General features: G+C 42.0%; 2 protein-coding genes and 1 long non-coding RNA gene across 6 annotated transcripts in view; 1 reads left to right on the top strand and 2 right to left on the bottom strand.

The window, feature by feature from the left end:
- The first annotated feature begins 330 nt into the window (after positions 1 to 330).
- On the top strand, positions 331 to 8,270 carry mppe1 (metallophosphoesterase 1). 3 transcript variants are annotated; one of them, XM_086128354.1, is made up of 9 exons: positions 331 to 1,494; positions 1,630 to 1,738; positions 2,590 to 2,693; positions 4,227 to 4,307; positions 4,399 to 4,507; positions 4,577 to 4,639; positions 5,818 to 5,940; positions 6,025 to 6,165; positions 7,509 to 8,270. In XM_086128354.1, exons 1-9 carry the CDS (start codon positions 1,241 to 1,243, stop codon positions 7,692 to 7,694), a joined length of 1,170 nt encoding a protein of 389 aa, XP_085984480.1. In that variant the 5' UTR covers positions 331 to 1,240; the 3' UTR covers positions 7,695 to 8,270. The 3 variants fall into 3 exon arrangements, with proteins under 3 accessions (XP_085984480.1, XP_085984482.1, XP_085984483.1); XM_086128356.1 differs by having other exon boundaries at positions 4,417 to 4,507; XM_086128357.1 differs by having other exon boundaries at positions 1,630 to 1,718.
- LOC147194808 (uncharacterized) lies at positions 3,711 to 5,576 on the bottom strand. The gene is made up of 2 exons (XR_015102754.1): positions 5,440 to 5,576; positions 3,711 to 4,501 (listed from the first exon to the last, which is right to left on the bottom strand). It is a non-coding gene; the product is annotated as an uncharacterized LOC147194808 (long non-coding RNA).
- A 648-nt stretch (positions 8,271 to 8,918) lies between the features above and the next one.
- LOC147194809 (guanine nucleotide-binding protein G(olf) subunit alpha) overlaps positions 8,919 to 15,426 on the bottom strand; it is a 43,501-nt gene continuing 36,993 nt past the window's right edge. For both annotated transcript variants that reach the window (XM_086128352.1, XM_086128353.1), the window contains exons 6-12: positions 12,744 to 12,798; positions 12,582 to 12,655; positions 12,204 to 12,262; positions 11,975 to 12,095; positions 11,759 to 11,889; positions 11,608 to 11,675; positions 8,919 to 11,121 (exon numbers count right to left, since the gene is read on the bottom strand). In XM_086128352.1, coding sequence (XP_085984478.1) covers positions 10,975 to 11,121; positions 11,608 to 11,675; positions 11,759 to 11,889; positions 11,975 to 12,095; positions 12,204 to 12,262; positions 12,582 to 12,655; positions 12,744 to 12,798 — 655 coding nt within the window. In that variant the 3' untranslated portion in view covers positions 8,919 to 10,974. The remainder of the gene's footprint in view (positions 11,122 to 11,607; positions 11,676 to 11,758; positions 11,890 to 11,974; positions 12,096 to 12,203; positions 12,263 to 12,581; positions 12,656 to 12,743; positions 12,799 to 15,426) is intronic.

A 15,426-nucleotide genomic window follows, 5' to 3' on the forward strand; every position in this document is an offset into this window, starting at 1 on the left:
GAGACTTAACATTTTGTGTATTTAAAACCACCGCCGAGCTGAGCCTTTAGTTTGCTAGTTCAAAGCTAATGCCGATATGCCAAATTAGCATCTACAGTCAGGTCAATAAATATTTGACAAGTTGCTGAACAAACCACGGCAGTAACTGGTCGAGCTGGTACGGGCAAAAGCGCTCATGGAACCAGTTTAGTGAGAAGTGCACAACAAGCACAACCCATTTAGATGCAATCTTAATTCCATTAATCCCATCTGTCCCATCTGCTACGAGTGTGCATGTGATCACGAACGTCGATTTGCAAAAAGTACGGAGGCTACTTTGATTTTATCAGGTTTTTGCTGTAGTGTGTACACACACACAAACACACAAAATGGATGTGGACATCATCTCTATTTGTGCCCACTTTAACCTATGAAAGGATGAAAACGACCGCCGCAAAGGACATTAAACCAAGACGCAACCGTGATTTTTATTTTTTTTTACCTTGCATAACACTTAACATCTGAAAACCGAAATCTGTATTTATGCCCATTTCAACCTAGGAAAATATTAGAGGGATTGCCCTCAAATGTTGGTTTTTATAGATGCGAAATCCTCATTAAACAACACGAAGTTTAGTTTTGGACGTCTATGGAGAGGAAATGCTTAAATGTATGCCTGCATAAATAGTGAAGATTTATCAAGCAACATTTAATCCTTAAAATACAAAATATTGGCATGTTGAATTAGGCACGAGTAGAGATATGCACATAAATACTGTTGATTAATCAGTTTTTTTTTAACATAAATGAGCGCCCATGACGAGGAAATGGCCTCACATCCATATACAGTAATCCAAAATATTGGGGCGACCATTCTGATATTTTCAGAGTTTGAATTGGACATGGGTAGAGATGTGCATATGAATTTGGTAACAATTAATCATGTTTTTTTTGGGTTACTTTAGATGCTGTTATCAGTACTGTATAATGAAAAGATCACTTCCCTTTTTTAGAGTCTTATTTTATAAGACAAGCGGAAGTGAGCCATAAGTGTCGCTTGACGGTCGGAGTGGGGCTCGACGGATTGCGTTTCTCCTCGCGCTCAGTTATTGTTTTTCCCTCAATTTTACACCCGACATCTTCATCCGCCATCACGGACCGCATCGGGCCTGGGTCGTGAAGAAGAGAAGGAGAGGGAAGAGGAGGAGGAGGAGGAGAAGATGCCTCATGGGTCATTCCATCACGTCGTAAGAGGAGAGCCATGCCCAGGTTCGGCGTCAGGTGGCTGCTCGCCGCCGCGCTGATGCTGCTGCTCGGCGGGGCCTTCTTCTTCTGCGAGTATCTCATCTACTACCCCGCCATCCTCAAGTGCGCCTGGCCCCGCGTGGAGCATGCGCGCGGGGGCGGAGGCATCGACGGCCGGCCGGCGGACTCGCCGCCGGTCCGCGCCATGGTGTTGTCAGACACGCACCTCCTGGGGGCCGTCGGCGGCCACTGGTTCGACAAGCTTAGGAGGTACGCAAACCCCCCCCCCCAAAAAAAAACAACAACAACAAAACCCCTAACAACGACGACGACAGCAACCTTGTGTCCTTCTGTGATTGATTAAATCCATAACAAGCGAGTGCTCGTTCGTTTGCGCATGCGCAGGGAATGGCAGATGGAGCGCGCGTTCCAGACCGCCCTGTGGCTTCTCAGGCCCGAGGTGGTCTTCATCCTGGGGGACATTTTCGACGAAGGCAAGTGGAGCTCAAAGAATGTAAGTCGGGCAAGGAGTGGGGTAGTGGTCGCTTTGGGCGCCGTTTACTCAACTGCAGAGGGTATCAGCCACTATAGGGAGCGATGGTTTCAATACAACACCCACTGGCTTGAGAAAGGGAGTTCAGAACATTTCGAACTCCCTCGTCATTCAAAGTGGACATTTTATTGAATCCTGATCGACCCGTGCTTGCCTGGGTTTTCTCTAGGTACGCTGGCTTCCTCCCACATTGCAAAAACACAAATTTGAACATAAAGACTTCAATAGAAATGAAATAGGTTTGTTGCCCCAGGTTTAACAGACGCTCCTCGGGTGAAACACCTACTTTGGACAAATAAATGCCTCTTTTCTTTTTTTACCATTAGGAAAAAAATAATGCAGTGGCTGTAATTATATAAGTTAACTGAGTTGGGGCGGGGGGCTTTTATATGAAGTATGACTCATATTTTTGCAAACAGACAACGCCACCAATGATTTATTCGGGTCTGGAGTTAAAAGAGTGGCCTCCCTTTTCCATTTGGAAATAACACGTGTATTGACGCTTTTACGTCAGATCACTGAAGGGGATGGAAAAAAAAAAGGTTAATTTAACTGGACAAAACTACTGCTGACTCATTTGGAGTAAGGCATCTATTTGAGGAAATATGGGACATTCGTGATCCCTACTCTAACCACATCATTGGTAAGGGAAAGAATGAGGAGTCTATTTGAGATATGGCGCTTCTTCAAGTGGATGACACGTGGCTATTAATTGGAGGTATGGCATCTATTTAAGAAAAAAAATACATCTTGGTTGCAATTGTCGCGATGTCACTTGGCAAGCGTGTGACATCGTGTTGTCGTCTCTGCAGCATTGGGATGACGACGTGCGGCGCTTCCACAGGATGTTCCGGCACTCCGAGGACACCGAGCTGGTGGTCTTGGTCGGGAATCACGACATCGGCTTCCATTATGAGTAAGGACATTTCGATGTTTTTTTTTTTGTTGCGTCTAACGTCACACATGCGAGTCAGCAATTGATAAACGTTGGACTTTGATTGGAAGTTTTCCGTATTGGACTTCCACGGGGTGCTTATCACTACAAGTTGGCATTCAAGTCCAAGACAATAAAACTCAGTTTTGTATAAAGTACCTGAAAGCGATATTTGAGTATGCAAGTATCGAAAGTAATTTCTGATATTAAATGCATTTAATGAAGCAAAAGTACATAGCTATGTTTGTTTTGATTTTTTTTAATTACATTTTGGTTTAGTTTACTTCAGTGTTGTAGTTACTAATATGCATGTTGACGAATAGCAAACTACCTACGCGCTAAAATCAAAATTTCCTGATGACACCATTTTCTTCCTTCGCCTGCCGGTATCTATAGCACAAAGTAACAAAGGTGGTTTGGGGAACTTGCACCCGAGTGAATGTAGCTTTCATTTCGGAAGTGCAGTGGGGTAAAAGTGAGATATGCCAGAAATATAAAATACAGATATGTGAAAATTATACCCAAGCACGATCAGAAAGTATTAGTTTTGCTATAGTTATACAACAGATTACTATTTGCCCTTTTGGAGAAACCCATCGGGTGTTGGCTGAGTGATACTATCACCGAGTGGCGTTTTAATAAAGTCGTGTCTTCAGCATAAGTTAACAAAGATGCGTGTGTAACTGAGCTGTAACTTGCCTTTATATGTTATTGTATGCATACAAATGTCATTTCCTGCTGTGTTTTTGTAATCGTCACATTTCACCTCCTGAGGTGGCCTCACACAAGATGTCAAACATGAAGCGAAATGCGCTTGTAAAAAGGTCGAGCAAGTCAGACACAAGGAGCCACGTAAGAAAGGGGAAGTACACGCAAACGTCAGATAAATGAAACTGCTCATGTTTAAAGTTTGTTTGTGGTAGGTCAGGATTTTGGGATGTGAAAATTGAGACCAAGATAAATCTTTTCTAAACTTTTTCCATAAAATGTACAACTCCATTCAAAATATATTTTTAGTAGAAATAACAAGATAATGTGGTTGCACAAGTGTGCACACCCTCATGAGTGGAATCAAGCCGTTTTCAGAATTGGCCATTCATTTTCCAAGTCATGGTAAATGGGCTGCAATTGGCCGCCAACCAGTTCAGGGTGTACCACGTCCACTTCCCGAAGACAGCCGGGATAGGTTCAAGCACGCCTCCACAACCCTTGTGAGGATACAACACAAAATCCTACAATTTAAAAAATAAGGGGGGTGCAGACTTTTTATATCCACATCAAATATGTAATATGATTTTGACATTTATTCTTAAATGAATTTCTGAGACTACCTTTGTTTAAGTACCGCAATGTAATTGGTACTTCAGAGAGTAGAGTTCTTCTGCCATTTGCCACCAAATTTAACATAGCAAAATTGTGCAAGGGGCTGTTTTAAAACAAAGATCTAATAAATCCAACATTTTTATTTTGGGATCGAAGGGGGCACTAAAAATAGTCTTTTATCGTCCCCTGCAGGATGGACTGGTTCAAGCTGCAGCGCTTCGAGAAGGTTTTCAACGCCTCCTCCACCAGGATGGTCACCAAAAACGGAGTCAAGTGAGCCGTTTCTCATGTTTAGCCCGAGCAAAAATATGGAACAAGTGCTGTCGGAATGCGATTTTATGTGTCCGTTTGTGTGCACACTTAGCTTCTTGTTGGTAAACAGCGTGGCGCTGCACGGTGACGGCTGCCCCATCTGCCAGTCGGTGGAGAAGGAGCTCATCAGACTCTCCAAGGACCTTAACTGTTCTCTGCAGGCGAGTCGGCGGCACATCCAAACAAAATAAACATTAAAAACAAACTAATGAAGTCCTGTCATTCCACAGAGCTCGGAGGAGGGCTGCAAGGGCACGCAGGTGTATCCTCCCACAGCCCCCATTATGTTACAGGTGAGCTCATTAAACCACCCAACCATAAGAGAATTAAGCAAAACTCCTCGCTTCATGCTTTCTATGAACAAACAAAGTCAGAGTAAAAAAATTTAAATGAAGAATTTTGCATCATCAAAGAATCTCATGTACACGTTCTTGTAATCAGTTAAGTGTCTTGAAATGAACTTACGTAGCTTTAAAACATCAGACATATAAAGGTTTTCAATAAACCTTACTTACCCGCGTTGTAAGTATCAAAGACAAGCACATCTCCCCCCCCCCCCCCCCAAAAAAAGGACATTTAGCATACTGAGGCTCCTCAAGGAACATGACCTGCATTTTTGAAAAAAAGCTTAGGCACATTAGCCTCTTCAAGGTAGCTACTGCATTTTAAAAACGAGTTAAGTGTCTTTCAGGAACCCAATATATATTTATTTTAATAAAGACAAGTTAACGTAACTAAAGTCTCATTGATGTATTCCAAAACATATGGGATTTGGTAAACATCTTTGAGCCCAACTCATTGTAGATCAGTTATGATGCAAAATCATCTGTTGTAAACTAACATATGCATTAAAAAAAAAAGCTGTCATCTATTTTTTCATCGAACCTGCTGCAAAGATATTAAAATAAATAAAAACAAACAGTGAGCATGCTCAAGAAACCTAATGTAAGCGCTTTTAAAAAAAGTATTATAGACAAGTTAACATTTTCAAGGAACCTGACCTATGCAATTTGAAGATCGCCCAAAACAATGAAGCATCAAGAAACTTAATGTAAAAAACAAAATGAGCATTTTCAAGAAACTTGACATTTACCTTTTAACAACGCAGCAAACACAATTTACAATAAGGGTAGGAAACTCCGGTTCTTCTAGAGCCATTCTGCCTGTTTTAGATTTCTCCCTACTCCCAACACACCTGATTCAATTCATGATCTGATAGGGCTTATCATTTGAATCAGGTGTGTTGGACTAGGGAGGAATTTCAAAATATCTTCACGGAACCTAACCTCTGCGTTTTAAAAAGATACAAACACGTTGGCAACTTTCATAGACCGGTTATATTTTGTCCTGATACGATCAAACATTCACACAAAGCCAAACAAACCTTTTCCCCTGAAAAAGTTGGTCACATTCACAAGTGTTGGAGCGATGATGATAATTGGATGATGATGTGGATGATGGCGCTCTCTAGCACTACCCGCTGTACAGAGTGAGCGATGCAGGCTGCACTGGCTCTGACGCAGCGCCGCCCGGTGAGCGCCACCTTCTGTTCAGGGAGAAGTACGACGTACTGTCCAAGGAGGCGTCCCAGAGGGTGAGGATTCCTCTCACGTCTTCTCCAAAATGATGATGATTAGGATTATAAAAAAAAAAAAAAAAATTGTCTCATTGGCCTCAGTTGCTGAATTGGTTCAAGCCCCGCCTCATCCTGAGCGGCCACACCCACAGCGGCTGTGAGGTCCTCCACGACAACAAGTACCCAGAAGTCAGCGTGCCGTCCTTCAGCTGGAGGAACCGCAACAATCCCAGTTTCATCTTGGTGGGTAGCCGACTGGCCTGTCGGCATACCGACTCCCACGACTTTGAGCATCATGTAGATGTGCGCCGCATCGTATTTATTTTGATTTTGGCTTTCTTCTCACGATAAATCATACAACTTTACACAGACTATTATTTACTCTACACAGTGGCAGGTCTTTATTTAGAATACAGTGTACTTTAAAAAAATAACATTCAACAGAATATAAATATTTTTCTAACAGATACTGGATAGAAATAATTACAACATAACACATAGAATGAAAGACTTTTCTCTGGGGATGAGTTGACAACTGCACCCCTCTTTTCACGCGAATGTCCAAAACATGCAGCCGCAAATCCGATGACACGTCTACAAAGTTGATTGTCGAACTGCGACCTTGGGTGTCTTGGTGCCAATTGTACATATAGACACCTTTTATGTTTGAACATTGTGCTCATTATGGACAATCTGTGATGAACACAGAAGTCCAGTAACAGAACACCACTCTGGTTCAGATTGGAGGGACATTCCTCCCAATCACGCCATTCCGGGTCTCACTGTCATCGCCCATGTGAGCATTGAAGTTCTTCAGTAGAACGATGAAATCCCCAGAGGGCTCTCAAGCAGACTAGTACCAGAGCCCAAGCTGTTTGTGGAGGCAAGCCCGACTATATCTAAATTTCCCCCCTAAAATGTTATTTTCCTTTATGTTTCTATTCAAACAAAACACATTTGAAAAACATTTAATCATTAAAAAAATAACATTCCATTAATTTCGATTTTGCAAATGTTAAAATTCAGAATCCCGCATGTTAATTTCATAGAAATGATTACACACGCGCATACACTCCCTTGTATCACCGCCTTCATTGTTCATGTGTTGTGACCTGTTGTAATTGTCATTTGCTTGTGCAGGAGTTTTTTTTTTTTTGCCTAACTCAAACTATCCTCAAAATGAGGATAGTTCGAGCATGTTTTTTCCCCCCCTCTCCCTCCCCTGTTGTTTCTTCCGACTTTCGGGGTTGAGTGAACGCTGGCGCGTCTGGCTGCCGCTGCTCAACCCGTTCTGTGTTTTATTGTTTTTGTTCCTGATTGTAAAGTGTCCTTGGGTGTCTTGAAAGGCGCTTATAAATAAAATGTATTATTATTATTATTATTATATGTAAAAGTAAAGTGATGATATACATCATTTTTTGATAAATAAAATATAATTACATTTGAATAATACATTTTATCACACAATTTGACAATTTTCTTTTTCGTGATTGGTTTCACATGGTTAACTCATTAGTATGTGGTCCGTCTGTCAAATAGTCCTTTAAATCATCCATTTTCCCCCGCCTCCTCTCCCTCCCAAACAGGCATCCGTGTCACCGGGCAGTTACGCGCTGTCCAAGTGTTTCTTACCAGAGGAGAGCACCGTCATCGGTGTGTACACCTCAACCGGCGCCTGTCTGTTGCTGCTCGTCTTGGCGCATTGCTTGTGGGTGAAGGGCCTGTTCCAGTGCCTCAGCCTTTGCCTGCTGGGGAAGCACAAGTCTCTGTGAAAACTACATTACCCAGTGTCTCCCACGGACAGAATCCGGAAGTACCGACGCGCCTCAGTTCGAGAAAAACCCCCCAACTGTCTTTGCTTATTCTCTTTTGCGACACCGGGAAGGACGTCAATTGTTCATTTAAATGTTTAAATCATTTTAATGACTTTTAACTTTAATAATGACGTGATGGTTGTGGCCTGCGTGGGGGGGGGGGGGGGGGGGGGTTGTTTTACATTCCGCGAGCTTGCCAAAAGGTGGCACTTTATCGTTGGCAGGTCGTGTCGATCGGGAGTAACCAAGTCGACAAAACGCCCCACCACTGACTTTTCAGCACTTTGCCTTGTATTTTTTTCATCCAGAAACACAAGTGTATTCTTATGATTATTAATGCCAATTTTAGTGTCAAATGCGCGTTGATGGTCCATGTAATTCACCGTGAACTGAAAACTCACCCCTCATCTCACATTGTTAATTTGTTGAAGGGGTTTATTGTCATTATCGTCTTGGACAAATATTTGTGAGGGTTTTTGCCAAGTTATTGACATGTCCAATCGATTGTGCATTAATAAAAAAACATCTTTAATACCCCCGTGGAGTTTTATTGCATAAACATACTCAAACATCCAAGATATCTTTTTTCATTGGTTTTCAATGACCCAAACCAGTGTTTTTAAAAACACAAGGGCGAGTCAGTCTTCAAGGAACCAATCGATGCACATTTATAAACCTCAACAAACTCTCCCAATTAAGGAACCTTTTGTTTTTGTATAGATCCATGACAATTTAGGATCGCGAATTAATCTAATCAAAAGACATCTTAGTTTCTTCAAAGTAAACTTTTTTGTCTTCAGGGATCAAATCAAAAATTTGTGAACCTCACGTGGCTTCACGGAACATAATGTATTTCTGTACTTCAAAGGAAAATTTACTGTTTTCAAGGTTAGGACAATTTTGTATCTTCAAGGAACAAAGATCTTCTAATTATCAAAGCATAACAGGTTTTATAAACACCAGAGAGAATTGAGTGTCTAGGAACATAATCAAGTGCTGTCTCAATTTTCTCGGAACCTAATGTGTTTTTGTGTACATCATAGACAATTTTGTGTCCTCGTGTTCCCCCCAAAACAATGTAGCCTCTTGCATGTGCAGTGGACAAATGTTGAAAAACAACCAAGTATGGATTCAGGTCACGTGTTGTCAAGAAAGCCCCACCCCCCCAAAAAAGAGAACTCCTCTAATGTGCCTCTTTATTTAAAGAAAAATAAAAATGTCATTTCAACATCCTCCCAGGCTCGAGCGCGGTTTCGGCCCCTGCAGTCCAAGTCGACTGTGTGTGTGTGTGTGTGTGTGTGTGTTTGTAGTGTCGCAGAAGAAAAGGCTGATGCTGACTTTTTTTTTTGTACAAGGAGAAGAGCTCATCTTGTTGGGTGTTGCTCACATTCATCGTGCCTGTGTCTATATCGCATATGGCTCCCATAGGACTACCCCCCCCCCATGCCGGCCCCCCAAACATGACCAATATTGCACACGCTCATTTGTTCGTCTCCATTCTAGACATGCTTTCCTATGTGTGTATGTATACATATTTAGCGTATACATACATAGGTATGTACACCTAGGCACACACATAATTAAACATGTATAAGTGTACATATATATTTATATAGACCTATAAATTTACATGTACATACAATTATAAAATTCTTTGCCCGCACATTCATACACGCGCGCGCACACACAATGCATGTGTGAGTCTATATACACAAGATCTCGCACACACTTGGGAAGAAAAAACAAAAACAAAAACAAAAAAAAACTAAGAAAATAAACTAAAATGATGTTGGTTCCTATGAAAACAACACCAGGTTGCAATTTGGACACTTTCAATGGATTTCCAATGTGTGTTTTAAAGCTGTGAAATTCTCAGTAACAATAATAATACAATTAAACAGGAGGGCAGAATAAAAATCTCCCCCCCCAAAAAAAGGAAAAAAAAAGGCAATGGTGCTGCAACATGTGGTCCTCACTGCAGGTAAGTGGTTAATTTGCATAATGTATATTTTTAGGATTCTTTCCCTAGAATGTTTATTTTTGTTATTTTTCAATAAACAGCCGTTTATTTATATTTTCTATAAACCAGAAAAAAACTAAACTCTACAGAGAATGTCCCCCCCCCAACCACCCCTCTTTCACGTAGTCTCCTTGTTTTGCTGCTGACAAAACAAACAAACAAACAAACAAAAAAAGTGTTGTTGACATCAAGCTGTACAGCGCGGTCGAAAAAAAAACATTACTTACATCTGAGCTCGGTTTAGGTTTTTTTTGTCATTTTTTTCTTTCTTTTTTTTTTTTTTTTTACAGGTACAGCCATAATCAAGGCACAAAGATCTACAAGTAGATTTGCTTCTCTTTTCAATTGAACTTGTACAAAATAATATTACACTTTACAGTCTGTACAGGAGAATTCCACCTTGCACAGTGTACAAGAAAAAAAAAGAAAAAAAAGAATACATTTTTATCTCCCCTTCCTGCAGGTAGGAGAATGTGTTGTGTGTGCGTGTGTGTGTGTGCATGTGTGTCTGGTGTTATGAGGGTCCGAGTCTGTGGTGGCGGCGGCGGGGCTAAAGTGCACGCAGCAGCAGCAGCTCCTTTAGGGTTGGGGGGGGAGATCCTTCCGGCTTGCTGTACTTTTTTGTCATCGTGCACCCCAGTCTCAGCTTTTCTCTCGGTCCGCAAAGTGTTTTTTGTTTTGTTTTAATCACCCCCCCCCCAAAAAAAAGTGGTGACGGGGGTTAATAAATATCGCATTGATGCTACATTGTGTGTTCCTCCTGGGGGAGAGTAATCCAAATCATCATCGAGAAACAAAAAAATAAATAAAAAGATGGGGAGGGGCTGGGGGAACCTAATGCAAAGTGCATTTATCTCTTCATTCGCATGGAGGAGGGGGCCAACAAGCACACACACGTTCACACACACACACACACACACACACACACACACACACACACACACACACACACACACACACACACACACACACACACACACACACTACACTGAGGTCCTGTAGGTGTCTTCATGTATCCGAAAGAGAGAAGGGCAAAGAAAAGGAGGTAGCCCGAAGCTTAGTGGAATGAGGAGAAAAAAAAAAAACTTGAAAAAAATCATCAAAGGAATCAATCTAATATTCTCCTCGTGGAGGAATCCAAAACGTGAAAGAATAAGAGGAGGATTTGACACACTTCAGTAGTACTTGATGGCCCTCGGGACAAGGCGTCAGGTCTCATCACAAGAGTTCGTACTGCCGCAGGTGCATTCTCTGGATGATGTCCCGGCAGTCGTTGAACACCCGCCGGATGTTCTCCGTGTCCACAGCGCAGGTGAAGTGCGGGTAGCAGTAGTGGCGACCATCGCCGCTCGCCGTGCTGATCCGCTACGGGGCCGCAGAGAATCAACAGAGACACGCGTCACTTCTTGACACTTAACACACACAATATCTGGCCACCAGGGGGCAGAATAAGAACATACAGGCACCTCCAATAAAAGTAATTGAAAGGTCAATTCCTTTGGGTTTCAGATCAAAAGAGACATATCAGAAAAAAGTTGAGAAGTCTACACTTTATTACGTGGTGGTGACATCGATCAGACATGGATTTTCGGTATATATTTTGCTCACAATTAAATTGTGTTTAACCTACTACATAGAAGAGCCATTGATGTAATGTGTGGTCATGATTGTGTACATTCTAGAAGCATGGTGTTGATGCTTTATGATTCTCTTAGTTTTAAGCGCTTTGCCACCATCTTGTGGCATCTATACACCATTAGACCTCTCTTTTACGGATGTCAATTATTGGTGGGTTTTTGCTATTTGGTCTCAATTACTATAACTGTATTCACGTGGTCTTTTGCTACTTACAAGAAACTCGTCTCGGATGAAGAACTTCGCTCTTGTCACTCTTGGGTCCTCGCCGGGCTCAGGAGTTGCTGGAACAAGGGCAGATGGACTGTTAACAAAACATGTAAAATGATCGCCAGAATGTTTTGTGCGTGTGTGAGAGAAACCCCACCTTCATTTGGTATGGTGTAGCGAGCGTATTCGGGGAAGTAGTCTTCAATTTTCGATTTTCCAGCTAATACCTTCTCGGCAAGCATGTCCTGCTTGTTTAGAAACAAGATGACCGAGATGGTGCGTAACCACCTGCAAAAGCGAGCCAACGCCTCGTGTGATTTGTTTGCTTTGAGATCAAGTTGATTCGGGGAAACGGGATCAAAACGGGACTCGCCTATTGTTCCAAATACTGCGGAAGAGATCCAGGGCTTCCCGTAGCCGGTTGGTGTTGTTGTCTTCCCTTATTACCATGTTGTAGCTGCTGCTCGCCACGACGAAGATGATGGCCGTGACGTCTGAGACGGACGGGAAGAAAGCGAGTGCACGAGGCAACAGCGTGAGCCGGTACAAAGGGGTGGGGGCGAACACAAAAGAACCCAGAAGTAACAATCGTTGCATCTGACCGTTAAAGCACTGGATCCATTTTCTCCTTTCGTCCCGCTGGCCGCCAACATCGAACATGCTGTGAGCACGGGACACAAAACACCGTGAGGAACTCACTGCCCCCATCTTGTGCTCGCACACGTCACAACACACATGCAGCAAAATGCGCATTCACTGTATGCTTATTTATTACATTTAGTAAAATCCAAAATAACTATTTTCTCCCACTCTCATTATGTAAATAGTTAGGATTATGTTAATTTGTTATTTCTTTACTTGTAATTTCAGACTCATTTTGGCATGTGACATTTTATTTATTTGTGAGGTTAAATAATTACGTATTATTTAAAAATCTAAAGAGGAATGACAATCTATTTTTCTTAATTCCCCGGACTTACTGAAAGTTGACTTTGTCTACTTGGAACCTCGTCTCAAAAATCCCTGAAGTTAACACTCGGCATCGCAGCAGGTCCTGAAAAACACACGATGAATAAAGATGCCTCGACGGCGAGAAAATAGGCAAGTTCAAGAACAAATTTGAGACAGGGGGGAGGACTTACCTGGTCTGTTGGTGTGTAGTCGCTCTGTCTTACAGAGTCGATTCTGTCGAGGAAACTGCACAAAGAACACACACAGTTATCAAAGCAAATAACACACGTTTTGCAAATATTAATGATCTGAAGTGAAGGTGTTTGGTTCAACATCAAAGAAAAGTTACAGGCAATCAAAGACAATTTATCGTCTTCTATAAGCATGACCTTAAAATAATGTGACACAACCCCAGCCCATCTATCCATCCATCCATCCATCCATTTTCCGAACCGCTCGATCCTCACTAGGGTCGCGGGGGTGCTGGAGCCTATCCCAGCCATCTCCGGGCAGTAGGCGGGGGACACCCTGAATCAGTTGCCAGCCAATCGCAGGGCACACAGAGACGAACAACCATCCACGCCCACACTCACACCTAGGGACAATTTAGAGCGTCCAATCAGCCTGACATGCATGTTTTTGGAATGTGGGAGGAAACCGGAGCCCCCGGAGAAAACCCACGCAGGCCCGGGGAGAACATGCAAACTCCACACAGGGAGGCCGGAGCTGGAATCGAACCCGGTACCTCTGCACTGTGAAGCCGACGTGCTAACCACTGGACTACCGGGCCGCCCCCATCTATCCATATATCTTTTTTTTTTTAACAGTTAACCGTCTTCTGCATCGAACACAACGTGGGCTTTTATCAAACTGACCTGTTTTTGTACACATCCATTGCAAATGTATTCAACAAGCATACCATACAGGTTTACGTAAATATCAAAGTAATTTAACTTAAAACGACCCTTTATTGATTGAGTGCTTTCACAACAGCTGCACCTGCAACAAAGCGCTTAGCGTTTATGTCTTTATAAACATTAAAGACAAAATTATGTCTTCAATGAGTCCAACATGACCGCTTTTTGTTACCTCCGAGGATAATATAGACCTGAAAAAAATATATATATCATCAGAAACAAAATAGGCTTGTGCCTAAGGTCCACATTTGCGTAAGCTTTTAAAACAATTGAACATTGTCCATGAGCCTGCCGTACGAGTTGTCGGAAACATGAAGAAAGCTTAAAAACAATTTTCCTCTCAATGAAAGTTTTGGAAACCTCAAAGACAATGTGGCACACCGAAAAGTCTTTCATGGCAGCATTTATGGCATCTTTGCAGTCAATACCATCCACTTATTGTTAAAAAAAAACGACCAAGTCCTCTCGGTCCTGTTTTTTTTTACAGTCATGCATTTGGGCTCCAAGCCGCGATAGCTGACAGAGGGGAGGGGGTGCAGAGGTGGGTTGTGTCCACAAGGGGGCAGGTCTGCTCAGCCGGAGCTATTTTTGGTCTCAACTTCCCCCTAGCTGGAAAGATTACATAAGGCAGACAGAGTGTGTGTGTGTGTGTGTGTGTGAGAGTGAGAGAGAGAGAGAGAGAGAGAGAGAGAGATAGCATCGGATGTAGCATCAACATCCTAGCTCAGGACACAAGGCAGGACCCAACCCGGTTTGGTGACCATAAGGCAAGACTCAGACAATACAATTACAGTTCGGAACATTCAACTCTCATTATAATATTAGAACAATTATAAACAGAGCAGCAACCCAAAGCAGCGATATCAGTGGACACTTAATTCGCCAGCACAAGAGCTACATCATTGAGCGTTACAGTACTTATTGCATCTTTACATATATATATGACTTTTTAAATGTTTGTACTTGCTCACTTCATCATCCTACAGAAACCTCCAAATTATGATTTAAAAAAAATCCATTAAATATATGTTAACATATGTGTACACAAATGTGCTGTCGTTTTAGTTTAGGTTTTTTTTTTTTTTAAGAATACATCCAATTTATAAATCAGTTTTTCTTCAATTAAATGTACACTGAACAAAACTATAGATGTAACATTTTCGTTTTGGCTACCAATTTCCATGAGCTGAACTCCAGACTTTTCCAGTGTAAACAAAAGGTCTATTTTTATCCAATATTGATCACAAGTCTGTCTCAAGCTGTGGTAGGAGCACTTTTCGCGCGTCGACATAATCTATGAAATAGCGCATGTCATATTTTATCATTTATATAGTGTTGTTGTAGTGTGCTCGGCACTTAAATTTTTTTCTCTTTAAAAAAACACTTATTGAGTTCATCGTGGCTGAGCTGGAGTCTTGCGAGATTTATAAACGCCATGCATAATCATGGATGGAAGTCTTTGATCGAGTCGATCCGCTCGGGACCGTTTCCCCGTAGTATGTTCCTGTATTATTGTGGTTGGCGCACTGAGGCATCAGCATGAGAGTATTTTAGTCTGCCTTTTCCCTGCACGGTTGAACAATGGTATAATTACAGAGTGCTTTGTGACTGTCATGTGACACCACCGGTGTAGTTAGTATGGCGGAGACGTACAGCAACCAGAAAAAGGCAATGCAGGTCAAGGATTCAGATCCAGTCAAAACATTACATTAAACACCTTGGTGGTTTGCAATATATGAATTAACTTTGGGTGTGGAATAACAAGTTGAACGCCAGCAAGTGCTGTTATGTGTGTCGTAAAAGGTTTCCTCTGTAGAATTAATCATTGACTTTCCAATTATATACTGTACAGGATCATATTTGCTTGTCGGTGTTTATAAATGAGACAATTGAATCCCTCGCTGTGTTTTTCTCTACAGAGTACAGAGTATGAGAGATGGCAAAATACAGACAGGGA

This window comes from Hippocampus guttulatus, chromosome 14 (genome assembly GCF_054856545.1).
Source record: "Hippocampus guttulatus isolate MCC_2025c chromosome 14, RoL_Hgut_1.0, whole genome shotgun sequence".
Taxonomy (NCBI): domain Eukaryota; kingdom Metazoa; phylum Chordata; class Actinopteri; order Syngnathiformes; family Syngnathidae; genus Hippocampus; species Hippocampus guttulatus.

What these genes read in the sequence shown, in the direction of transcription:
- mppe1 (XM_086128354.1), top strand. Translation starts at nt 1,241, where the DNA reads ATGCCCAGGTTCGGCGTCAGGTGGCTGCTCGCCGCCGCGCTGATGCTG. An exon ending in ACCTTAACTGTTCTCTGCAG is followed by an intron (nt 4,508 to 4,576) that starts GCGAGTCGGCGG and finishes GTCATTCCACAG; the next exon opens with AGCTCGGAGGAGGGCTGCAA. An exon ending in ACAATCCCAGTTTCATCTTG is followed by an intron (nt 6,166 to 7,508) that starts GTGGGTAGCCGA and finishes CCTCCCAAACAG; the next exon opens with GCATCCGTGTCACCGGGCAG.